This window comes from Schistocerca piceifrons, chromosome 4 (assembly GCF_021461385.2).
Source record: "Schistocerca piceifrons isolate TAMUIC-IGC-003096 chromosome 4, iqSchPice1.1, whole genome shotgun sequence".
Taxonomy (NCBI): Eukaryota; Metazoa; Arthropoda; class Insecta; order Orthoptera; family Acrididae; genus Schistocerca; species Schistocerca piceifrons.
This window is the reverse complement of record NC_060141.1, coordinates 75,713,541-75,741,342: the sequence shown is the minus strand read 5'-3', so window position 1 is coordinate 75,741,342 and position 27,802 is coordinate 75,713,541. Positions and strand designations below refer to the sequence as shown.

The window sequence follows — 27,802 nt, the reverse complement described above, 5'->3', positions numbered from 1 at the left end:
ACACGATCGAGAAAGTGGAGAGAATTGTTTTGGGGGATCGGCGAATGGCTGTTGAACAGATCGCCTCCAGAGTTGGCATTTCTGTGTGTTCTGTGCACACAATCCTGCATGACAACCTGAAAATGCGAAAAGTGTCATCCAGGTGGGTGCCACGAATGCTGACGGACGACCACATGGCTGCCCGTGTGGCATGTTGCCGAGCAATGTTGACACGCAATGACAGCACGAATGGGACTTTCTTTACGTCGGTTGTGACAATGGATGAGACGTGGATGCCATTTTTCAATCCAGAAACAAAGCGCCAGTCAGCTCAATGGAAGCACACAGATTCACCGCCACCAAAAAAATTTCGGGTAACTGCCAGTGCTGAAAAAATGAGGGTGTCCATGTTCTGGGACAGCGAGGGCGTAATCCTTACCCATTGCGTTCCAAAGGGCACTATGGTAAAAGGTGCATCCTACGAAAATGTTTTGAAGAACAAATTCCTTCCTGCACTGCAACAAAAACGTCCAGGAAGGGCTGCGCGTGTGCTGTTTCACCAAGACAACGCACCCGCACATCAAGCTAACGTTACGCAACAGTTTCTTCGTGATAACAACTTTGAAGTGATTCCTCATGCTCCCTACTCACCTCACCTGGCTCCTAGTGACTTTTGGCTTTTTCCAACAATGAAAGACACTCTCTGTGGCCGCACATTCACCAGCCGTGCTGCTATTGCCTCAGCGATTTTCCAGTGGTCAAAACAGACTCCTAAAGAAGCCTTCGCCGCTGCCATGGAATCATGGCGTCAGCGTTGTGAAAAATGTGTACGTCTGCAGGGCGATTACGTCGAGAAGTAACGCCAGTTTCATCGATTTCGAGTGAGTAGTTAATTAGAACAAAAATCGGAGGCCTTAGAACTTGAATGCACCTCATATATCGAGACTGAGTCTGGGGTGTGATTCTGTATGACAGCAGAAACACTCTCGTGGTTATCTTATGCACCCCAACAGCAAATTTGTACTTCAATCTGGTGATTCGACCTGTTGTGCTTCCATTCATGAACAGCACACAAGGGCACGTTTTCCAACAAGATAACACTCGTCCACATATCACTATTGTAACCTAACATGGTCTACAGTGTGTCAACATGTCGGCTTGGTCTGCTCAATCACCAGATCTGTCTCCAGTCGAGCATATGTGGGACGTCATTGGACAACTACAGCTTCATCCACAACCAGCATTAACTGTGTCTGTACTGACTGACCAAGTGTAACAGGCATGGAACTCCACCCCACAAACTGATATCCAGCACCCGTGCAACATGGTGCATTCATGTTTTCAAGCTTGTGATCAACATTCTGGTGGTTACACCAGTTATTAATGTACCAGAATTTCACATTTGCAAAGACTTCTCAAGCAATGTTAATCACTTATTTATGTTACCTAGAGAAATGTATTCCCAAAATTTCATTACTCTAATTATTTTTTGGTGCTGCAATTTTTTTTTCCATCCGTTTGTTGGGGAGCCAAGAGCACTTACAATCTTTGTGCCACACTATCCTTATGGATGTTTGGTAATCCAGCTGAGGTGGTAGTGCTTGTGTATTTCACAGGTTTCTCTGTAGGTCTGCTGAGAGAAAGGATGCCATAATTAACTGATTCATAATTTGTGTGATCTGTTGTGTCAGATCTATGCTTAAGTTTTCAGCATGTTGTGCGTGGAAACAGAGAAAGACCAACTGCTACACTTTCTAGATATAATGATTCCAAGGGATAGTGAAAACCTGGGACACGGAGTATATCAAAATCCAACACACACAAACCGATACTTGTATGAACTGTCAAATCACCACGGAGCCAGAAAAAGAGAGATTATTAATGTGTTCACACTGAACACAAGACAAATATGTGAGCTGCAGCCCTTCAAATGCGAGATGAAACACCTAGAAAGCATTCTGAGGAATACTGTGTACTCCACCAGTTACATAAGAAATGTCACAGAATCAAACACTCAACAAAGAGAGACATTGGAAAAAGAAATGTCAACTATTGCCTATCAGCCACACATTCCCATAGTGATGGACAGAATTGGTCATATATTGTGCAAACACAATGTAAAGATTATTTGTGAACCAACAAAGAAGATCAAAAAGTGTCTCAGCTCGGTATAGGAGAAAAGGGATGCACTTGCAATGTCAGGAATATACTGCATACTGTGTACATGTGTAAAAGTACATGTTGGAATGGCTAGACAATCAATCAACACCAGGATCACTGAATGTAACATTGCAACTTGCAACAGGTGTAGAAATCTACCGTGGCAGAGTACACGATGTGAGAGACTAACCACATGCTGAAATTCACTGTCATGACAGTTCTCGCTGAGGAGAAGAGCTACCGCCCCACTTGTTCAGGGAAGCTACAAGAATCCACAAAAATGAAGAAAGTCTCATGGTGAATAGATCGTGGATTCCAGTGCTGCAGCAAGCAATTGTTGCAGCTAGCAAGGGAAGAACCACAGTGGTGATGACCACGGAAACGCACTCTGACGGCGCTTCAAGCACATATAATTCCAGGCCACAATCTTGACTCAAGTCTGCCACCAACAATGGAGGGTGAAGTTTTGACAATGATAGCCACTCATGCAGGAAAAACATCAGAAATATTATCAAACAAACATTGGCCAAAGAACCGAGGACAGAAGCCAGAGGGTAATTTGTCTGTTTTGTATCAATTATACGATATAAGTACTGCACACCAGGAAAGTTATCTGCAGTCATGAAAGTTGTGTGTTCCACACTGAATTAGCATTTGAGTGGCATCTCATTGCAATACTAAGAACACACTGTGACATGTTTGCAACCAATATAATTACTGTATGCAAATCTTTCATATGCAGAGAGAGAGAGATATAGAGATATTGGAGGCTGATGGAGGGGACACACAAACACACAATCATTATGCAGATTGTAGGCCATAACAACACTCCTGTTGTGAAACACATTATACACCCACATGCACTGTTAAGACCCACTGCAAAAATTCGTTATTGTGGACACACTGCAGCACACTTTTTCACTGTGCCATGTGAAGAATTGTGTCCACATCTAAGTTCTAAGTTTGATTTAAAAAAAAAAAAACTGAAAGTTCTGTCATTTGCTGAGCTACTGAAAAACATATGATATGTAAACAAAGCAAAGCTGCATATGTTGATGCAGTAGAAGTAGTTCTTCAGAAAACATTTTACTTTAAGCATAAAAAAATAAAAACCACATATTTTGCTACGCAACTGTCCTCAAATGATTGAAGGGAAACTATTGGCTAAATGTATTTGATTGTTTTGCATTTTAAGCCTCATATCACAGCCTAATGAAGAAGCAATTATCTTTTCATTATTGGACATTTTTATTACGAGACTTCGAAGTTCAGTAGCTCACTGTATGTTCCGCCAACCATGTGTAGAAGTATATCGAAATCATCTGTAGTCATCCACAAGGAATTCCTGAATCTTGTTCAAGAAGATTGTTTTCATGTCTTTCTTAGCTTTAAAAGACTTCAGCCTTCTAATCACTAGTGGTGCTTTGTTTACCAGTCTTCTCACTAATACTAGTATCACATACCTTCTGCTTATTGTCAGTACATGCACTGTGAACAGTTCTGCATCCACGTTGTTCTGCCATTCACTGCTAGATGATAATGGCATCATTTTCACAGTAGTGTGACTAATTCTTTATAATATATCTAGAGAAGTTACCATACTACTTTTTCAGAAAACTTTTTCTTGTTAACGGCAGTCTGGATTTTACATCCCTCTACTTCAGCCATTGCCAGTTACTTTGCAGTCCAAATAGCACAACAATTCTATTTTTGTGTTATTTCCCAATTTAATTCCCTCAGCATTGTCCGATTTAAATTGACTACACTTCATTACCTTGTTTTACTTTTTTTTATCGCTTCATTACCTGTTTAAAAACACTATCCAGTTCAGACAACTGTTCTTCCAAGTTCTTTGCTGACACTGACAATTACAGGGCCACTGGGAACAGTGGCAGATACATATGCCCCCCCCCCCCCCCCCCTTAAAGGGCTGCCCACATTGCCACTTGCGCAGCCCCGCCAGTCAGCTATTCTTTCATTTCTTTCGTCAGTCGACTTGGTTGGTTGGTTTGGGGGATTAAAGGGACCAGACTGCTATGGTCATCGGTCCCTTTTTCCAAAGACAAAGAACACCCACAGAGAATAAAAACGAGGAACAGAAGAGGTCACAGACGATACAGAACAAGAGAAACTGAGACAAAGACAAGACAAAACGAACTAAAACCACACAGAGTGTGACGGTGGTTGGCCGACCATAGAAATAAAAAAGGAAAAGCCAACCACTTAGAAACACATTAAAAAAAAAAAAAAAAAAAAATCAGTTGAAAATCATAGGCCAAAGGCCAGAATCAACACAAAACAATAAAATAAAACAGAAACACTCAGATTAAATGATAAAATCCCCCTGCCCAAATAAAACGTAAAACTAAGTCAGCCATACTGGAGTTGTCTGTTAAAAGGGCAGGGAGCGTATCAGGCAGCGCAAATGTCTGCCTGACCACAGCTAAAAGGGGGCAGGCCAACAGAATGTGGGCCACTGTCAAAGCCGCCCCGCAGCGACATACAGGAGGGTCCTCCCGGCGCAGTAAATAACTGTGTGTTAGCCGGGAGTGGCCAATGCGGAGCCGACAAAGGACGACGGAGTCCCTGCGGTTGGCTCGCATGGATGACCGCCACACAGTCGTCGTCTCCTTAATGGCACGGAGTTTATTGGGTGTAATCCGATCGCGCCATTCAGCGTCCCAAAGCGCAAAAACTTTTCGGCGGAGGACTGCCTGCAAATCAGTCTCTGGGAGGCCAACATCCAGAGATGGTTTACACGTGGCCTCTTTCGCCAGGCGGTCAACATGTTCATTGCCCGGGATACCGACATGACCGGGGGTCCACACAAAGACCACAGAGCGGCCGCAACGCGCAAGAGTATGCAGGGACTCATGGATAGCCATCACCAGACGAGAACGAGGAAAACACTGGTCGAGAGCTCGTAAACCGCTCAGGGAATCGCTACAGATCACGAAGGACTCACCTGAGCAGGAGCGGATATACTCTAGGGCTCGAAAGATGGCGACTAGCTCAGCAGTGTAAACGCTGCAGCCAGCCGCCAAGGACCGTTGTTCGGAATGGTCCCCTAGAGTTAGCGCATACCCGACACGACCAGCAACCATCGAACCGTCGGTGTAAACAATTCCAGAGCCCTGATACGTGGCAAGGATGGAATAAAAGCGGCGGCGGAAGGCCTCCGGAGGGACCGAGTCCTTCGAGCCCTGTGCCAAGTCGAGCCGAAGGCAAGGGCGAGGAACACACCACGGGGGTGTACGCAGAGGCGCCTGGAAAGGAGGCGGAACAGGGAAAAACCCAAGCCCGCAGAGAAGCTCCTTGACGCGTACGGCGATCGGACAACCCGACCGGGGCCGACGGTCCGGCAGATGGACGACCGACTGCGGGAACAGGACACGGTAATTTGGATGCCCAGGCAAACTAAAAACATGGGCAGCATAAGCAGCCAGTAATTGTTGGCGTCGTACCCGCAGTGGAGGTACACCTACCTCCACTAGTACGCTGTCCACAGGGCTGGTGCGGAAAGCACGAGTGGCAAGGCGTATCCCGCTGTGGAGAATTGGGTCCAGCACCCGTAACGCAGATGGGGATGCTGAGCCATAAGCCAGGCTCCCATAATCCAGACGGGACTGGATTAACGCCTGGTAGAGCCGCAACAGGGTAGAGCGGTCGGCGCCCCAGCGGGTGTGGCTCAAGCATCTCAGAGCGTTTAGATGCCACCAACACGTCTGTTTCAGCTGCCGGATATGAGGCAGCCAAGTCAACCGGGCATCGAAAACCACCCCCAAAAACCTGTGGGTCTCCACCACAGCAAGGAGTTCGTCGGCAAGATAAAGCCGCGGCTCAGGATGGACTGTTCGGCGCCGGCAGAAATGCATAACGCGGGTCTTGGCTGCCGAAAACTGAAACCCATGCGCTACAGCCCAAGACTGCGCCTTACGGATAGCGCCCTGTAGCTGACGTTCAACAGCTGCAATGCCAGTAGAGCTGTAGTAAAGGCAGAAGTCGTCAGCATACAGGGAAGCGGAGACAGAATTTCCCACGGCCGCAGCAAGCCCGTTAATGGCTATTAAAAACAGACAGACACTTAAAACAGAGCCCTGTGGCACACCGTTCTCCTGGACGTGGGAGGAACTATACGAGGCCGCGACTTGCACGCGGAAGGTACGACACGACAGAAAAATTGCGGATAAAAATCGGCAGAGGACCCCGAAGACCCCATCCATGAAGCGTAGAAAGAATGTGATGACGCCATGTCGTATCGTACGCCTTCCGCATGTCGAAAAAGACAGCGACCAGGTGCTGACGGCGGGCAAAAGCAGTACGGATGGCCGACTCCAGGCTCACCAGATTGTCGGTGGCGGAGCAGCCTTTACGGAACCCACCCTGAGACGGAGCCAGAAGGCCCCGAGACTTCAGTACCCAATGCAAGTGCCGGCTCACCATCCGTTCAAGCAACTTACAAAGAACGTTGGTGAGGCTAATGGGACGGTAGCTGTCCACCTCCAGAGGGGTCTGTCCAGGTTTCAAAACGGGGATGACAATGCCTTCCCGCCATTGCGACGGAAACTCCCCCTCGACCCAAAGACGGTTGTAAAGATCGAGAAGGCGCCGCTGGCAGTCCACTGAAAGGTGTTTCAGCATCCGACAGTGGATGCCATCTGGCCCAGGAGCGGTATCAGGGCAAGCAGCTAGGGCACTGCGAAATTCCCACTCACTGAATGGAGCATTGTAAGATTCCGGGTGGTTGGTGCGAAACGAAAGGCTCCGACGTTCCAGACGCTCTTTAATGGAGCAGAAGGCCTGGGGGTAATTCGCAGAAGCGGAACTCATAGCAAAATGCTCTGCTAAGCGATTTGCAATGACGTCGGAGTCAGTACAAACGGCTCCATTCAGTGAGAGCGCAGGGACGCTGGCAGGGGTCCGATAGCCGTAGACGCATCGAATCTTGGCCCAGACCTGCGAGGGAGTGACATGGAGGCCAATGGTGGACACATACCGCTCCCAGCACTCCTTCTTGCCTTGGCGGATAAGGAGGTGGGCCCGCGCACGCAGCCGTTTGAAGGCGATAAGGTGGGCTAAGGAGGGATGTCGCTTGTGACGCTGGAGCGCCCGCCGGCGATCTTTAATCGCTTCAGCGATCTCAGGCGACCACCAAGGCGCAGCCTTCCGCCGAGGGGACCCAGAAGAACGGGGAATGGCAGATTCGGCGGCAGTAACGATTCCAGTGGTGACCGATTGAACCACCGCATCAATGTCATCAGTAGAGAGAGGCTCAAAAGAGGCAGCGGATGAGAACAAATCCCAGTCAGCCTTATTCATAGCCCATCTGCTAGGGCTATGAGAAGAGTGACGCTGTGGTAATGACAAAAAGAGCGGAAAGTGGTCACTACCACACAGGTCGTCATGCACACTCCATTGGACAGACGGTGAGAGGCTATGGCTACAGATGGAAAGGTCAATGGCGGAGTAGGTGCCATGCGCCACACTGAAGTGTGTGAAGGCACCATCATTTAACAGCGAGAGATCGAGCTGCGACAATAAATGCTCAACGATGGCGCCTCGACCTGTGGCCACTGACCCACCCCACAGAGGGTTATGGGCGTTGAAGTCGCCCAATAGCAAGAAAGGTGGCGGCAATTGGGCGACCAGTGCAGCCAGGACATGCTGCGAGACATCACCATCCGGTGGAATGTAAAGACTGCAGACGGTAACAGCCTGTGGCGTCCACACGCGTACAGCGACAGCCTCTAAAGGCGTCTGGAGAGGGACAGACTCGCTGTGCAGAGTGTGAAGGACATATATGCAGATGCCACCAGACACCCTTTCATAAGCAGCCCGGTTCTTAAAATAACCCCGATAGCCACGGAGGGCGGGGGTTCGCATTGCTGGAAACCAAGTTTCCTGGAGAGCAATGCAGAAGAAAGGGCGAAGGCTGATAAGTTGGCGGAGCTCAGCTAGATGGTGGAAAAAACCGCCGCAGTTCCACTGGAGGATGATATTGTCCGTGGCTGAGAAAGGCGTGAAAGGACTGGGAAGGCAATTTACGCCACTTGTTCACTCACTGCCACCGATTCAGTACCCGTACGAGAGGCATCCATGGCATCTGAGGGACCAGCGAGATCAAGGTCCTCAGCGGACACTAGAATCTCGACTTCACCCTCAGACGCAGAGCGCGAAAGGTGCGGTGGGGTTGGTGCCACCGCAAGTTCTTTGGCCTTAGAGGTCTTTTTCTTGGACTTCTCTCGCTGAACCTTGGGTTTCACCGGCTGGGAAGGCTTCACCGATTCAGTCTCCGGGACAGAGGAGGATCGTGAAGCCCTACGCCCGGCCGCTGGTGAGGACTTATGCCACTGGCGGCCGTCATCCTTCCCGCTGGTGGAACCCTGGGAAGGGAGGGTCCCAAGGGAACTCTTACGGGCGAGAGTAGCTGAAGAAGTTAGACGCTTCTCCAGATGAGAAGCGGGGACGGACGTCCCCGACGGGGGGGAGGAGGTTGCTCCTGAGGTAGGTGGTGCAGGAGCAACCGGTTGGGTAGAGCCCCCCCACGGGCAAGGGGGCAGGAGGAGTCTTACTGCTTATCGAGCTGGCTGGAAGTCTCGAAACTGATGGGGCTAGCACAGGTGTTGTAGCAGCTGCATAAGAAGATGTCATTCTCACAGGATTGAGTCTGTCATATTTCCTTTTGGCCTCAGTATAGGTCTGCCGGTCCAGGGTCTTATATTCCATGATTTTGCGCTCTTTCTGAAAGACTTTGCAGTCAGGCGAGCAAGGTGAATGGTGCTCCCCGCAGTTGACGCAGATGGGAGGCGGGGCACATGGAGTATCGGGATGAGATGGGCGTCTGCAATCTCGACATGTGAGGCTGGAAGTGCAGCGGGAAGACATATGGCCGAACTTCCAGCACTTGAAGCACCGCATCGGGGGAGGGATATAGGGTTTGACGTCACATCGGTAGACCATCACCTTGACCTTTTCCGGTAACGTATCACCCTCGAAGGCCAAGATGAAGGCACCGGTAGCAACCTGATTGTCCCTCGGACCCCGATGAACGCGCCGGACGAAATGAACACGTCTACGTTCTAAGTTGGCGCGCAGCTCGTCATCAGACTGCAAAAGGAGGTCCCTATGGAAAATAACACCCTGGACCATATTCAAACTCTTATGTGGTGTAATAGTAACGTTAACATCCCCCAACTTGTCACAAGCAAGTAACCTGCGTGACTGGGCGGAGGATGCCATTTGTATCAGTACTGACCCAGAGCGCATTTTAGACAAGCCCTCCACCTCCCCAAACTTGTCCTCGAAATGCTCGACGAAGAACTGAGGCTTTGTGGAGAGAAAAGGCTCCCCATCAGCTCTCGTACAAACTAAGAATCGGGGCGAATAACTGTTACCTCCATCCTGAGACTTACGCTCTTCCCACGGCGTGGCCAGGGAGGGGAACGTTTTCGGATCGTACTTCTGAGCATTAAATTGAGCCCGAGAACGCTTAGAGACTGCTGGCGGCTGGCCGCCAGCGAGAGATGATGTAACACGCTTCATTGCGCGTCATCCGCCCTGATGCCACCTACTCCGACCAAGGGCCCTCCCCACGGGCGCCACCCAGCCACAGCAAAGGCCACCTGGCAGGATGGCCGTTGCCGGGAGTCCCGATACCCCAGGAGGATAGGCATCTACTCCTTGGCATACGTGGGGAGTTAACGGCGCAGGCATCAGTAGAGCGATCCCTGTGTTGTCAGGGGGCTACAACCAAGAGGGTACATGGCGGCCCCACCACAACGGACTGGCTACCGTGCTGGATCTTAGGTGCAAAAATGTCCAAGGTCGTCGTCGCAGTTAAAAGAAACACTGCAGAGGGCAGCGTGGTAATCGCACCCAGGGACGTATTCTCGCCCAAGAGATCGAAAACGAGCGGGACACCATTGCAACGACGAGCAATCCGGCTAAAGGTCTAATTGCACGACGGATACAGTGCACCATGTAAGGCGCCCTTCCCCAATTGGCTCGCTCTTCGGAATAATTTAGAAAGATGGAGGTCAAACCCGAGAGGGGACCATCACATAAGGCCGAAACATTTGAGACTCCTTTTAGTCGCCTCTTACGACAGGCAGGAATACCGCGGGCCTATTCTGATCCCCGAACCCGCAGGGGGGCGTCAGTCGACTTGACTGAATCGAGTTATCATGTAGTTGTACTTTCCTATGTAGTATGCACATCCACATCATCGTATTTTATACATTTCTGTGTGGCACATAGCTCACACACACCTACTAGAAAAGTTGCGGCCATTCTAGTGATCTTGATACGTTATTCAGTCTGGCATTAGTTTGAGAAAAGTTGTGAATATTCTATTATTTTGTGATTAAAAAGAGACTAATGGGAGAGATTCTTCAATACAAGCAAAGGAGCATAAATGTCCTTAATGATCGTTATTCTGCTATGCAAGCATTGTCGCTGTACAAAATATTTGCTTGTCTACCGGCAGATAGATAAGGTAAGGTAAGATAAGATACTTTATTGTCACATAACATGTTCTTATACAATCATTCGATTGAGAACATTGGTGACTTGTCAGTCTTTAACCTAAGTTGTTACAGTATTTTATATACTTCAGGAAATACGTAATACACACATTGCTTATTATAATAGAAATACAACATTATATTTTAAATCTTTTCATAACTCATCGAATCATTACCATAGGCTTCACACACCTATATTATGTATGGATGTACTGAACAGAATACAAACCGCCATTCAAACTATAAGTCTATATACAAACATTAATATATAGTGAACGTGTAAACTTTGTATCTATATGGCATCAAAAGTACACCATTTTTACTTGTATCCTTACTCCCTATTCCTATTTATAAATTCTTCTAAACTATAACATTTGCTTTTTAGGTATGTGCCAATGGTCTCCAATGTGGATTCCCCAAATATTGACCTTATCTTATTTATGATCTTCAGAGCCATGTAATATGGGGTACTTTCATATAATGTGAGTCTGTGACAAGGTAGCATGTATTTCAATTTATGTCTAGTTTCATAGGTATGTGCGAATGTATTTCCTTCAAACAGATGAGAGTTTTTCTCTTCAAAGAAAAGTATTTCATATATGAAGATGGAAGGGATTGTCATGAAGTCCAGGCTTTCAAATAGTGGTTTGCATGAATGTCTACTATTAGTTCCTGTCATTGCTCTGATTTTATATATACACTTTTCTTCACCGTTAAATCTGTTACTTTGTGTAGTACCCTCAAGGCATAAACTAAACTATATAATCTCTTCAGTAAACTGTACAAATGGTCGGTCCATTGCAAGTTTTTATTTAAAGTTATCCCAAGAAATTTTACAGAATCAACTGTGGTCAGTTCTTTACCTGAATACTACTGCTACAGTAGAAAGAAGTTTATCAACACTGCAGCATACGAAGATATGGCTGAGGTCGACAGTGAAGAAGGATCGACTTATTGGCTTAGCTCTGTTGAACACTGACCGTGTCATTGATTCTCCTATTGATGATGTAATTAACCAATCTGCCAGGAAGAATAGGTGCATAGAATTCATCATTTAAGGAAGTAACTTTTTTATATCATAGGGTGGCATTATCTTATCTTTGTATAATCAGTTTCAATAAAACTTTCTTAAACTTTGCATCTGACTTTATTACTTTATATTACAGTAAAAGTAAAGGTAGCTCAAGATATCTTTCACGCCACGTCCTTGAGATTTTTCTGTATGCGCCACTGACAGGGAAACAAGTTTTAACTTCACCTTCTCAAGATTGCATTTTGGTTTTCTTTACTGCATCCACAATGTACAGGCCGAAAAACACCGGGGATACGCTGGAACCCTGTTTCACTCAATTTTTAGTTATTGCCTCCCTTTCACAGCCTTCAACAGTTAACTGCAGTCCGATTGCTGAAAAACTTTTAGACAACCTTTCACACACTCTTTTATCCATGCTACCTTCAGAATCACAGACAGTAATCCAATCAACATTTTCTAAAGCTTTCTCTAAATCAGCACACGCTATAAACGTAGGTTTGTCTTTCAACTTAGCATCTCTTAAAGATATACATCATAGTGTGTCATTACTGACTCACAGTTCCAAAACTGATCTTCCCTGAGGTCAGTTTTTCCCAATTTTTCCACTCTTATGTAAATAAATCAAGATAGTATTCTGCAGTTGACTGTGAGGTAATATTCACACTAGTCAGAAAGTGTCTTCTTTTGGAAAACGAATAGTTACATTATTTTTTGAAGGAAATGTGGGCTTTTTTTAGTGGATTTCACTGATTAAATCCTCTTGGATTATCATCTGAGTAGCAGTGCCATGAGTTTCATATTCATCACCTTCATCTCAGTTCAAAATAGCAAGTGGGAAACACATCAAAATGTTGCAATAAACTGACTGCTGATAACCTAAAAAGATTTCATCAATTCTTTCTAAGCCTAAAGATATTCTGCCTGCCTTGTATATCTCGCACACCAGGTGGAACAGTTTTGTCAAGGTAGGTTCTTCCAAGGACCTTAATAATTCTGACAATGTAATTTGCTGCAGGTGCTTCGTTTCAACTTAGGTCTCCAAGTTCTATGTAAAAATCTCCAAGAGTATTGCATTCCCCATCTCATCAGCACTCATTTCCTTTTATAATGCATCTGTACCACAGGAAGCTCTGTTCAATAGTAGATTATTTATACATACTCCAATAAATGAAATTTATTGCAGTTCTCCATGGGTGTTACTACACAGTATGAAAACTTGAAAACTGTGGAAAGAGGTACCTGGAAAACAGTAGTAGTACTGGTAACAAACACAGTTAATAATCAGAAATATCTTCTGAATGAAAAACTTTCCACGGTGTTTTACTTTGCAGGCTTTTACAAATTGCCCTGGAAAACCTTTTCAGCATGATCCGAGCAAATGATCCAGTTCCAGATTGCCTCAATTTTAAGACAATTCTGCAATTTGTTGCTGTGTCACAATAGTTCCATCCCAGTTGCCATGCAATGTGGATCGCCCATTTCTTATTTAGGGACATAAAAATCTGTGTTGTTTTTGAACAACAAAGAGACCATAAACGCATCAACTTTCTGATGATTTTTACTATCCACCTTGAAAAAAATTCCTTCCATCAATATTTAAAAGTTGTAAATTCATTTTCCATCACTAAATAACTAAACGGTTTGAAGAAAAAGTACAGAAATATACTAGTAACTTCTGTATCACACACATATAGCTTCATCTTATTTCCAGGCTGTGATGTCATCTGATCTTTAGCCAACAAAAGAGTATTTTCAATCATCTTAAAATTCAATTATCTTTATGCTTTAATTAAATAAAAATAATGAGAATACTTACTCAGAATGCTTTATGAATGTTATAATCATTCAGAATGACAATAATGTGAAGCATATTTACAAAATAGGAAAATAGCCTATTGTCGAGAATGGTTGCCTGTTGCTTTGAAACTTTCACAATTGTTAAATGTATCTCATTTCCCATCACAGACTTCATTTACCAACGTGAAAAAAATTAAATAAATTCTATTTATGCCCTTGAAATAAATCACTGGCAAACTTTTCAGTTCTCCAATGCCAAAAAGAAATTACTTTGCAGACAGAAAACCTTAGTAGTATGCATACCCCAGTAAAGGCTGACTGTCTTCTAACCAATCCAAGATTGCTTAGAGAATTCGGAGTTGTTAATGAAAGTGGATAACTACATTATGTTTTCACATTACAGTACTATAAAGCTTTTGCAAGAAAATCGTGCTGAGATCTATAGTGCATTATAGTAATGTCTCCTCATTTTGCTGAGTTCAATGTCTTACTCATCATATGGAGATGCTGACACTTTTTTAGATGGGCTGAGGGGAGGATATGAAGATGTACATGGGGAATAGTGACATGTTTCTCTGAACAAACTAAAATCAGAACAAGTGGTATACTAGCAAATTCGTTTGTGCTGGAGTCAACAGCATTGTTCCTTGACACATAGGGCAATTGAGAGTAAAATTGTTATATCACAGAATATTTTACAATAGGCACCAACCGAGTGAGGCAGTGCAGTTGTTAAGACACTGACCCCATATTTGGGCGGATGGAGATCACTCTGTCCGGTCCCCTAATTTAGGTTTTCCATGGGTTTCTTAAGTCACTTCACTCAAGTACCATCTGTACTATCCTCTTAGCAAACTTATATATTTTGTGTAGGTACATTCTTTGAAATAAATAACCTATTTATTTCTTTTTTTTCTAATTCTCTAATTTGCTTAACATGAATAAGATATCTACCGTTCCACACACTAACCTGTGGAATGTCATGAAACTTCCTGGCAGATTAAAACTGTGCGCCGGACCGAGACTCGAACTTTAGACCTTTGCCTTTCGCGGGCAAGTGCTCTACCACAGAATTTGCAAGGTTCACAGAAGAGCTTCTGTGAAGTTTGAAAGGTAGGAGATGAGGTACTGACAGAATTGAAGCTGTGAGGACAGGTTGTGAGTCGTGCTTGGTAGCTGAGATGGCAGAGAATTTGCCCGCGAATGCAAAGGTACCGAGTTCGAGTCTCGGTCCGGAACACAGTTTTAATCTGCCAGGAAGTTTCATATCAGTGCACACTCCACTGCAAAGTGAAAATCTCGTTCTGTAGAATGTCATATTTGTTTTTTTTTCTCATGACATCATCCTCACAAGTAGCGCGCGTCCCGATATATGCAAATGAGTGGCTATTTTACCCGAGAGGATGCTACCATCATTTAACCATATAGTACAGCTGCAGGTCTTCAGAAAATGTAACAGCTGCTGTTTCGGTTTGTTTTCATTACCAACACAGAATGACTATGCTGACTAATGTTACAAGGATATGTGACTCAATCACCCAGATTGTTGGTCTGTCCCTTTTCGGGAACCTTATGTTAGTCCAGCCTCTCTGCAGATACCCCTATGATGTAGAGTTGTGTGTAAGCTGAGAAATGGCGACATGAATACCATCGCCATCACTGTGGTTCATGTAGATGTAATTAAAGCGGAAATATCTGTTCCACTTATGAGACAGATTACACACATAATGGTCACATTAAACCATTCCCAACAGACGAAAGCTGGTAATAAATTCTTCCACAAATTTAAACCCTCCAGTCTTTTTCTATGAACATACCTGACTATACTGTGCCAAAATAGCTTCACGAATTCTTCTTTCCTCATCTGTGTAAGTTCTCTGAACAGTTGTTGGACGAGCTTGAGATTCCATGAGTTTTGCCAGTTTTATATCCATTGCTTCTGCTCCTGCAACTTCCGCTTCCTTCACCGAACTAGCTGCCTGAGAAGTGTTTCGCCACTTCTCCAGAATCTCTCTGCAGTGGTTTCTAATACCATTTTCCTGGAAAAAAAAGTTATAGTGAATAACAACTGGCCATGCGAGAATCACACCTATTAATAGATCTTACAATGACGTTATTTTGGCAAAAATGAGCATATAAAGAAAAGCAACTTTCAAAACAGCCATAAAGAATTAAAAACATACTTGTCACACAAATGAAACAGGTGTTCATATCTAAGTTTTTATTAAGTGAAAGGCGCACTTTCACTATCTATATGATATACCAAGCCAAATGCATTATTTGACTTTCAACTGTCCAATGTTTTCCCTAACTGATATATTAGTTGTCACACGTCACTGAAATATAATGTTATAACAGATGACCATCATCAGAACACAGCAGTTTAGACACCCTGAAGAATGCTCCCAGGGCAGTGGAAACATCAGTATAAGTGTTTCTGATGGTTCAACATAACATGGCCAAGTACCCAAAAGAGTTTTATTCAAAATGGCTGTTTGTTTTGTTTTCTTTTAGGGCGCAGAACCAACTAGGGCACTATGCGCCCACGTCAGAATGTGGAAAAAAAAGCAACTACACGTTAAGCCCAATCGACAGAAGGAAAGACAATTAAAAACAGGTTCTTAGAGAAAGGTCCATAAAAATGCCAGAGAAACAAGAGATATTGAACTAAAGATTAAATGACATTCACCATATTGCTACAATGTATAAAAAGTAAAGTGTGGTCGATAGTCTGCGTGTCATCCGCTAAAACGGCAGATAACTCAAAACGCAAACATAAATAGGAACGTAAGGTCATGAAATTTACAGCAATAGAGCGAGGCTGGAGTAGTGTCCTTAGGAAGTGAATGAAGACCCAGGTGAACAAGGGCTGACAGACGAAGCCAAGGTGGTGATGGGTTCCCACCCATTAGGAAAGTGGCAGGTTGCATGAGTTAAGCTGATGGAGCAAAAGCCGAAAGTAAACTACAGGAGGAAACAGAAGATGGGTGTGCCCATACTGGCAATCAAAGGAGTCATCGAAGGAGGCGGCACAGGATGGGTGGCTAGGCATGGCAGACAAACGGCACGCATATTTTTTTTTTTGGTTTCAGGGCGCAAAACTGCTACGGTCATTAGCGCCCAGTCTGTGACTTAGGAAAAGGTAAAAAAAAAAACGAAACTGGAAACCAGCAGCAATGGGAACAAAACTCAAAAAACTGGAGAAACGAAAAACAGAAGGAAAGCTTAAAAAACCACTATAGAAGGGGGTTGGTTGTCCCCAAAAAGAGCTTCAAATGACTAACGTCATCTCACCGGCACAAATAAACTCGAGAACGCGATCGGCTGAGCGCGTGTCATCTGCTAAAATGGAAGATATTTCAGGCGACAGCTGTAGACGGGCGCACAACGGAGTAAAATAGGGGCACTCAATTAAAAGGTGTCTTACCGTCCACAGCTGAGAGCAGTGGGGACAGAGTGGGGGAGGATCGCCACTTAAAAGATGTCGATGGCTAAAAAGACAGTGCCCTATCCGGAGTCTAGTTAAAATTACCTCCTTCCGACGATGCGTTCGGGAGGAAGAGGTCCAAGCACAGGGAAGAGCTTTCACGTCCCGCAATTTATTATTGGGAAGTGTCAACCAATGTGCGTGCCATAAAAGAACAACACGACGACATAAAACACTCCGTAGATCGGCGAACGGAATTGTGCGAATAGCTGGCCGAAGAAGAGATACTGCAGCCTTGGCTGCTATATCGGCCGCCTCATTTCCACAGATACCAACGTGTCCTGGGATCCAGAGGAACGCCACCGAGACGCCCCCCAAGTGGAGCAAGCGTAGGCAGTGCTGAATCTGGTGGACCAGAGGGCAGACAGGGTAGAGAGCTTGGAGACTGAGGAGAGAGCTGAGAGAATCTGAACAGATAACATACTGTATCCGCTGATGGCGACGGATGTATTGGACAGCCTGGAGAACAGCGTAAAGCTCCGCAGTATAAACCGAACACTGGTCGGGAAGCCGAAATCAATTTGGGGTGTCGCCAACAATATAGGCACTCCCTACACCAGACGATGCTTTTGAGCCATCAGTGTAAATAAATGTAGCTTCCTCCATTTGTGCATATAGAGCGGAAAATGCCCGACGATAAACAAGTGACGGGGAAACTGACAAAGGTCACGGAGCAGGCAGGTCTGGGAACGGAGCCGAGGCGGTGCTGTACCCAAGTTGTTAAGAAAGTTTTAGGAAAGCGGAAGGAAAGAGAATGGAGCAGTTGACGGAAGCGGACTCCCGGTGTTAGTAGGGAGGAAGGGCGGCCTCCATACCCTAAATCCAAGGCGGCGTCGAAAAAAATGTCATGGGCCAGATTTGCAGGCATAGAAGACATGGCTAGCATAACGACTCAGAAGGACAGCTCACCAATTGGACAGCGGAGGTTCAGCAGTCTCAGCATAAAGGCTTTCCACAGGGCTGGTGTAAAAATCTCCAGACACTAAACGTAATCCACGGTGGTGGATAGAGTCGAGACGCCGAAGAATAGACGGCCGAGCAGAGGAGTAAACTATGCTTCCATAGTCCAATTTCGAGCGCACTAAGGTGCGATAGAGGCGGAGAAGGACCACTCGGTCCGCTCCCCAGGAGGTACCATTCAGGACACGGAGGGTGTTGAGGGATCGCAGACAGCGAGCCAAAAGATAGGCAACGAGGGAGGATCAGCACAGTTTTCTGTCAAACATAAGACCCAAGAATTTAGCGACATCCGAAAACGGAAGGTTGACAGGTCCTAGATGTTACGAAGGTGTAAGAAACTCCGTACGACGCCAAAAATTAACACAAACGGTCTTACTGGGAGAAAAGTGGAAGCCTGTTTCGATGCTCCAAGAGCATGCATATCTGCTGAGAGGGAAGTCACAGCACTACTCCGGCAGCTTTTGCAAACAGACTCTCAATCGGGCTAGTGTAAAAGGTGCCATGGCCAAACGGATGCCACAGTGGTGGATTGTATTGAGATGGCGTAAGGTAGAAAGATGTGCAGATGCATACACGAAACACCCATAGTCCAGTTTCAAATGGTCAAGGGACTGGTACAAATAGAGGATGGTCCGATCCATTCCCCAGGAAGTACTGCTGAGGGCACACAAGACACTGAGGGGCAGTGTACTGCAGGTGGCCAGATAAGAAACATGGGAGGACCAAGAAAGTCTCCTATCAAGCATGAGCCCCAGGAATTTCCTAGCTTCAACAAATGGAAGAGCAACAGACCCAAGACACAAAGATGGTGGAAGAAACCAACTGTGCCACCAGAAATTCAAACAAACAATTTTATCAGTTGAAAAGCAGAAGACATTGTCAATGCTCCATGATTAAAGACAATTGAGACATAGCCGAAGACACTGCTTGAGGAGACAAGTCTATGAAGAACCGCAATAGATGGCAAACTTGTCAACAAAAAGGGAGCTGTAGATGCCCAGTCAGAGATAGGCCAGGAATAGGATTAATGGCGATAGCTAAGAGGAAGACGCTCAGGGCAGAACCCTGAGGCACTCCGTTTTCCTGGATAAAGGTGTCTGACAAGGCAGAAACCACACATACCTTGAAAACTCTGTCTTTCAAAAAGTCCTGAAGGAAACAGTGCATGTGGCCATGCAAGCCCAATGAGTAGAGAGTACGGGGGATACCAGTCCTCCAGCAGGTGTTGTAGGCTTTCTCCAAATCGAGAAACACAGCCATAGTCTGGTATTCCTGCAGAAAACCATTCATGACATGGGTTGACAAAGTGACAAGATTGTCAACTGCAGAATGGCGTGCTCAAAATCCACACTGTGCAGTGGTCAGTAAAATGTGAGACTCTAGCCACCATACCAGCAGGCATGAATCAAACATTCCATCACCTTGCAAACATGGCTGGTGAGAGAAATAGGGCAATAACTAGAAAGAGGTGTTTGTCATTGCCAGGTTTTGATATGGGTACGACACTGGCTTCATGTCAGCATCTGGAAAACATGCCCTCTGCCCAGATGTGATTGTACATATGAAGGAGAAAGTGCTTCCTCGCAAGAGAAAGGTTCTGCAACATCTGACTATAAAAGTCATCTGGCCCTGGGGCTGAGGATCGGGATGAAGTGAGAGCATCATCAAGTTCCATCATAGTAAAAGCAGCATTGTAACACTCACTATTCTGGGAAAAGAATGATATCACCTGAGCCGCCTCCACTTGTTTCTGATGCACGAAGGCAGGGTGATAGTGGAAGGAGCTTGAAATCGCCACAAAATAGCGGCCAAGGTCTTGGAGATAGCAATAGGGTCCACTATGACATCATCTGCTGCTGTCAGACTTGATCTTGGTCCCAGAAACCCATCTCACGTTGGCCCACACAATGGAAGAGGTAGTGGAACTGTTAAAAGAACTTGTAAATGAAATATAGCTAGCTTTTTGGTAGCCCGAAGAAGACGATGACACTGTGCAGACAGCTGTTTATAATGAATGCAGTTTGCCACTGTAGGATGACAGTTAAGAACACGGAGAGCACGTCTCCATTCGCAAATTGCGTTGCGTTATACCTCAGTCCACCAAGGGACCAGGACACGGCGCAGTAAAGAAGAAGCGGGAGGAATGGAAAGTTCTGCAGCAGTAAGGATAAACTGGGGAAATGTGGTTCATTGAAGGTTGCCAGGGAAGAGTACAGCCTTCAATTGGCCTTAGAAAGCTGCCATTTTGGCGTGCACTTGGGGGGGGGGGGGGGGGTAGGAGTCGACAAATGAATAGCACACAGGAAGTGGTTGCTAGAGTACGTGTCGGAGAGAACAGACCACTCGAGATGATGGGCAAGCTGGTCAATGTAGAAGAAGAGATCCAAATAGGAATAGGTGAGCATGGAATCTGAAAGGAACGTGCTCCCATGTTAACGCAGACGAGGTTAAGTTGATAGATAAGGTCAACCATGAGGGCACCTCTCTGGCAGGTTCTGGGAGTCCTCGGGAGGGAGGAGAGGGGGGTCAAAGCAGACTGGGAAAAAATGTAGGAGCTCAAAGCGGTCGTCAGAAAGCAATTTTGTTTCCTCGAGGCAGAGAACTAGTGGACGCTGTGATTCTAAGAGCAGCAATAAGTGGCTCTGAGCACTAAGGGACTTAACATCTATGGTCATCAGTCCCCTAGAACTTAGAACTACTTAAACCTAACTAACCTAAGGACAGCACACAACAACCAGTCATCACGAGGCAGAGAAAATCTGCAGCAATAAGTCCTCTTTGTTGGATCAAAGGACACGAATGTTCCATTGGAGGAATGTCATGACAAGGAAAGTGGACAAACGAAAAAATGAAGTGTCACCTCAGTGGCTGCCGAGTGCCAGCCTTTGAAGACTCACTGCTACAGGGCACAGGGGCTGGAGGATGCTGCTCCATAAAATCTACAGAGGTGTCAGCATTCTCCTTCTGTCGGCGTACGGAGTCCAGGGCAGAAAAACGGTTGGCGATGCACACCGGTAACATGGAGGTCAGCCAGGTGAGGATATCACGTTGCAGCATTGTCAAAAAGGATTTCAGAGTCGGCAAAGGAGAAGACTGCTTGGAGTCTTTCCAGTTGGCAGAGGAAGACTCAGATGTTTGTTAGCTGAAGGGACATAGGACATCTTCACAGGAGTATTCCTTCTGTCCTTTCCAGCCTGCTGGTTGTGTAGCAGGTACTTCAACCCATGAGGTGAAAGCTTGGTGGCCTGTTGCACAGCTGGAGGAGATGGGGATGCTACCATGACACTGGGCGATTTTACAACTACGTTGCTGAATTTCAGGTCACATGTCTGCATGGCCATGTCCTTTGTGGAGTAAGCAGCAGCAAAAACAGTACTGCAAGTCCTGGATGGTAGAACACAGGGTTTACGACTAGCAAACAACTTGCAAGTGACCGGTAAGACATTTTTTCCTTCACCTGGATCTCCTAGCCAGTGCGCTTATCGAGATACGCTGGACATTCTTGGAAGGTGGCAGCATGGTCCCATTGCAGTTCGTACAGTGCGGAGAAGCAGGTAGATAATCGCCCTCATGAGCATCCCTACCACAGATTACACACTTGGCCGGATGTAAACAGAACATTCGAGTAACAATGACACTGGTAGCAATGCATCGGGTTCAAAATGTATGGTCAGACTATAACTTCATAACCTGCTTTGATCTTTGATAGAAGCACCAATCTATCAAAAGTGAGAAAAAGAGTGCATGTGGGCATTAAGGAGGCATCTATCTTTTTCATCACCTGATGGACTACAATGACACTCTGACCAGATTTACATTTGGATTTCTGCCTCTGTCAGACCATCGAGTAGCCTAGTGTAAATAACACTACTGGGAGACTTCAGCATTCGATGGGCCTCGATACAAACAGGATAGCCCTGAAGGAGCGAAGCTGCAAGCAGTAGTTGTGCTTGAGAATCAGACGTAGTCTCCGAAAGCAAAGTGTCATTTTGTAAACGAGAGCAGGATTTCACAGGGCCAGTAACTGCATCAACACCTTTCTGAATAATAAACAGATTTACCATAGTGAAGTACTGACTGTCTTCAGTATGTGAAACCACATGGAACTATGGTGCGGCTGGAGGGGCTTTGAATTGTTAGTCTCACTCCATTTACGTTTAGTAGAAGTTGACTGATGAAGATGGTGGGCTCACTGGGAGAAAATCCCCATGATTGCCAGCAACTCCGATGGTGTGTTTGTTCCGACTGGGGGCACCCTTCAGAAGGGGCAAACCCACTTTAGGTGATCGTTCACACCTCAATTCATACCTTTCTAACACCTGTCAGAGGGACCAGTCGGCAATTCGGAAAGGTAGCAGCTCAGGCAGTCAGCGCTCCTTGGGTCTGGCCTTTACCAGGGGGTACATGCGAGCCCTACCTGTCTACCCAGGGCTAGAAATTACACATTACCCAGTCACCTGTTATGCATCGGACATTTGGGCTGGGCTTCAGGAATGCACACGGAGAAAGAAGAAAAAGAGAAACCTCAAACACCAAAGTGGAGGAAGAATAGGAGAAGGGTAATGGAGAAAGAAAAAGAGAACAAAAAACAGTGATATTGGCTACTGAAAATGCAGAACACATTTACAAAAACATTCCAGACATGTTCCCCAAATCAGGGGGAAAAGAATAGCAAGAGGATAGACATGCAGCAAACAATGTTGCTGAGGTTGGGGCCCCATGGTAGTCAAGCATGAACTCACCAAAGAGCGGCGAGTCCCCAGAGGAGAAAAATGGCTGTGAAAGCCTATGACATCTTACAAAACCAGGGTGGTGATTCTTCTAAGAAAACCTGCAATTCTGAGGAAATTACATGTAACCTGGAAAAATCATGGAAATCTCAGGGAATTTCATAAAATTTCAAGGAGTTCTGTGTTTTTAACCTAGTACTGAAAGAGTTTTATAAATCACAAACTTTAAAATGCTTAATATTTCAAAGAGTGTTAAGTATATGAATATTATTTCGTACAAACTACTGCTTACGACTGATATATAGCTCAGTAGCTCAGCTGAAAGAAAAGCCATTATTCTGGTATGCTGTCTCCCTCCCCCCCACTCACCATCAATTTATTAGGAGCTGCTGCTTGACACCATCTTCTTCTCTCTCTCTCTCTCTCTCTCTCTCTCTCTCACACACACACACACACACACACACACACACACACACACACACACACACACACCTGAAATTCTCAGGGAACATTTTTTTCCAAGAAGAAGAGTGAGAAGGACCTCGCCCTGTCAACATGGTTGGAAGGAGGTACACCACAGCCAAATTGTGGGCTTTACTACAAGAACTTAGTGTTGGTCACTTTCAGCCACTCATCTTCCCCTGACTTATGACTTTGTACCTCAATGACGAGGTGATAACATTCAGGGGGATGGCACACTGGAAGAACTGGGGATCAAAACACATCTCCTTGGCTATTATATCCGTCCTTTCATTCCCCACAACACCCACATGTCCTGGTACTCACCATGAAGACAACTCCTTCCCCAGTCTTAGTTTGAGGAGGGCATCCTGGATTACTTTATCTGCTGGGTACAAAAGTTGGAGAATGTGAAGGGTACTCAGAGAATCAGAACAGACAAGAAATTTAGCACTGGAAGAATGTCTCATCTGCTCCCGTGCCCACAAGACTGCATATAATTCTGTGTTGAAGACAGTAAATTCTTGAGGCAATCGGACCTTGAGGACACAGTACGAGAAAACGACAGAGCAACCAACAGAGTCCACCTGCTTATACCCATCCGTAAACACAGGTATATAGTTGTGGTGCTCACATAAAATGTTGCAAAATATCGCGGGTCGACAGAAGCGTCCGATCACACGCGTCGGCTTTGACCCGTGACGTAAGGGCGTTGCCGTGTCTGACGTCATGACGGCGCGGAGTTTGGTTTGTGTGTGGCTGTCTCCAGTTCTGTTTTATCTTATTTTATTTACTTTTCTGATCTGTTCGTTCTATCTCGTGAGATTTTTTTTTAAATTTAAAAACACTTATTACTATTTTTAATTATGTTTCCTCGAATTTCTGTTTTAGTTTATTATATTTATCTTTCTGATCTGTTCGTTCTATCCCGTGAGATTTTTTTTTAAAAAAAGACAAAAAACATTAATCAGCTACTGAAGCATCTTTATCTTCTATAGGTTGCAGGGGTTACGACCCCTGGGGAGGTGGGTGGGTATTCATGCATGGCTGTCTTCACTTACACATTGTAGCTACGCAAGGTGTCTAAATTAGTTTATATTTAGTTTGCCCCCCACCCAAAACACCCCATTTCCCGCGCTTGTCCCGTTAGTGTCATTAGTCTTCTTGTGGAAAGTGGTGTGTGTGTGTGTTTTTGTTTCCGCCATATTTGTGACGTCATGGGTCAAAGCAGACGGGTGGGATCGGACGCTTCCGTATTTCCAATATCGCATTGAAAACAGAAGCGACAGTGAAATCTCTCCTGTAATGCACCGAATCCAGAATTGTGCTGTGTCTCTGCAGTATCCAGGGTGGCAGATGGTTAAAACTCTGGATTTGGGGTTGTACTTGCTCCACACAGACTGATTTCAGTACACACACTGCACGCAGATCCCAAACAGCATTGTGGCTCATGGACGGTTGGAGAAAAGATGATCCAGAGGGGGACAAGCAACAGTATGGTGTGCGGGTGAAGCCTGAGCTGCGAGGAACTTACATGCCTGACACACCACAAGGAGTTTCCACTGGATGGCGAGTGGTGGTTCCCCAGCCTCAGCACAAGACTAGTTACGGGACTGGTCCTAAAAGCAACTGTGGACAGCTGAGTCCAATCATGGTGGACAGTGTCAAGGATCTTCAAATAAGAAGGCCCCACCGATCCACACACTGTGCGAGGTCTCAAGTGTGACAACCACAAGAATTTGGAGACAAAATGAGGCCCATAAACCTCACTGAGCCTCTAAAATGTATGACGGTGTCCCTCATATGCAAGGCCGGGAGATTAAAAATATGACAAGACGAGTAAAAAGCGATCGCGCGCGCGCGCACACACACACTTACTTTTATCTGCAGGAATCCGAAAACCCATCTTTGCAGCCAACTCCTCTAACCTCTGCACTGTACATTACAACTGATGAGTCACTGCTGCAACACTGGAGAAGGAACAGAGACCAGCATAATTGTTTACAAATAAGGAAAATTGTACAGGACTCCTTACGATAGACGTGATAGTGTTTATGGCTATGGCAAACAGGGTTACACTTAAAACACTGCCCTGAAGGACACCATTCTCCTACTCAAAACAATCTGACAGTGAATCACCAACTTGGGTCCTGAAAAACCACCGAGACAGGAAAGACCATATGAAAATGGGGAGACGGCCATTAAAGCCCAATCAATGCAGTTGTGCATATTAGTAAAGGAAGAAGGAAGGAAGAGTAGGGTTCCTATTAATACAGTGATCAAAGAACATCTGCAGTTAATTAAACAAAACAAAGGGATTTCGTTTCATGAAATGAAGCTGGAAAAATCAGAGCTGGAAACTCCAGGGGTAAAAAAAGTGTGTGTGTGTGTGTGTGTGTGTGTGTGTGTGTGTGTCAGCATTTTCATTTGCTGCTCTGATGAACTCTAGTGCTAGCTCTGCAGGCTAAGAAAGCTGCTATCTCCTCTTTTCGAGTGCCTAACTGTAAACTTTGTTTTTAATGTTAGTGCCCGGGTATTATTTACATTTGCATTCATAAATCAAAATTTCTTAAGTACAGTGACCACCTTGCAAAATATGGTTGTGCAGGCATCTGGTACTAGATAGACAGCATACATTTAGATAATGTTGCCTGCCTACTTTCTATACTTTCAAATATATTTGGGGTAAGAAAACTTAAATCAGTCTGTCTATCAGTCTATCTGTAGATGTAGTTTTACTAATTCAACAGCTTTTTATATAACTACTTTTGAAGGTGCAGTTGCCAGTGAAACTTTTTCCTAGAGTGGAATTTGAAACCAGATCTCCTGCTTATCATGACTATATGTCTTCACCAATAAGGGGGCCAGAATAAACGTCCAAGATTGACCCTGGCATTCAAAATCACATTTTCCTCATATTGTTTGGAATGAATACGAATATTTTTCTGATTACTGGGGAAGCATTTGGATGATTTAACAGTTTAGAATGCCTGCTTACTTTAAAGACTGTTCAAATCTGAGTGAAAATTTTCCTTTTTCTCGAGCCATTCCTTACTCTGAAAGCTACATATACACATGTAAGTGATACTTCACATCGATGTAGTCCAGTGTTTTGATTCAAAACTACTCCACTGATTACATTTTAATCAGTTTATTGGGTTTCCTATGATGGTTCTTTCCCTAACTTATGATCAGACTACCTTTAGTTCCATAAACATTCTTTAGAGACACAATGTACTAACAATAGTATCTTAAACTTTGAACATTCTGTTTTATTCAATACAGAGAAAAGACTGTCAGTGTGCAACCAGGGATACAGTACTAGTACATAATAACACTGCTTACACGCCGTTCTACTATTCATGCAGGGAAGTATTGTTCTAAATAACCAAACTACAGTGTCAGATTGTCATATTTAAACAAGTTGGCATATTCCATTTAGACAGTCTTTTATACTTACAGATCGCTTAATACATGTTTAGCCATAGAAAACATGTTACTAGTATCCAACTATCCTGTATACTACTAGCTATAAAATAATGTCCAGAACATAACTCGGAATTCCCACTGAGTGTCATTTTCTATTACAATTACCGTTTTGTCACTAACCGGTAACTACAGCCTTATAAAGACAGCAATCGCACAATTTTCTACTGACAAACTAAGCACTGTGCTGGATCATAATAGTTTTATTTCCAATATTGCAGAAAATCAAATTTGGCAATGCTGAACATGATGATTCACAAAATCTGTCATCTAGAATATTTTTAACCTATTCAATTCTATGATATACTCACTGTTATCTCTGACAGAATCCCTTCCAAGGCTTCAGTTTTATCCTCCAGTGATTCATCACCGTCCAAAATACCTTTAATGTACGATCCAAATACTCCTTCATCGATATTGAGAGCAAGCAATTTCAAACTCAGCCAAGAATCAAAATCCTCCCCACCAGCTGCCATATTTTCACCAAATCAGAGAAGTGTATTTACTTTGTACTCCAAAGTTTATACTATAATTCACTCCGAAATTTTAATACATTACCTACATTTAGAGCTCGATAATGCTCTTACACACGAATTTTAACAACCATATGGTATGTATTAATTGACAGTACATATATTAAAAATACACTATCCTTCACAAACTGTTTTACTTTTACGCAGCATTTAAGAACAAAACGGAAACACAACACCCTTCACAGACGCCTCGTCAACTGCAATCTGCTCTGCTGGACCACTGCCGCGCTCCACAGATTACAGTGCATTAATCATTCGAAACTATTATGCAGTCCATGTTTGTCGTCATAGTAGCCGCCAATTTGTATATGACATTCCCATTTCAAGAGATTTCTGATGAACCTTTAATAGTAATTTATGTGTTACTCACGGCATTGTAAACTGGGATGAACAGGGACAGTTTTGTGTGTTCTTTTGTTATTCCTGAACAATAAATAGCTTCTGTACTGAAGGTAATATTTTTATACTTTTTAACTCTGCTCATGATAAACATGTCATATCATGAAAATCTGTTTTCCTTTTTCTTGAAAACACACACACACACACACACACACACACACACACACACATACACACACACATATATATATATATATATATATATATATATATATGTGTGTGTGTGTGTGTGTGTGTGTGTGTGATAGGGGAATATA

General features: G+C 44.7%; 1 protein-coding gene across 1 annotated transcript in view; it reads right to left on the bottom strand.

Moving 5' to 3' along the window:
• The window catches only part of LOC124794798 (coiled-coil domain-containing protein 43), a 37,858-nt gene extending 10,545 nt beyond the window's left edge, over positions 1–27,313 (bottom strand). The window contains exons 1-2 of the mRNA XM_047258455.1: positions 26,925–27,313; positions 15,309–15,530 (exon numbers count right to left, since the gene is read on the bottom strand). Of these exons, the coding sequence (XP_047114411.1) occupies positions 15,309–15,530; positions 26,925–27,089 (387 nt within the window). The 5' untranslated portion in view covers positions 27,090–27,313. The remainder of the gene's footprint in view (positions 1–15,308; positions 15,531–26,924) is intronic.
• Between the last annotated feature and the right edge of the window lie 489 nt (positions 27,314–27,802).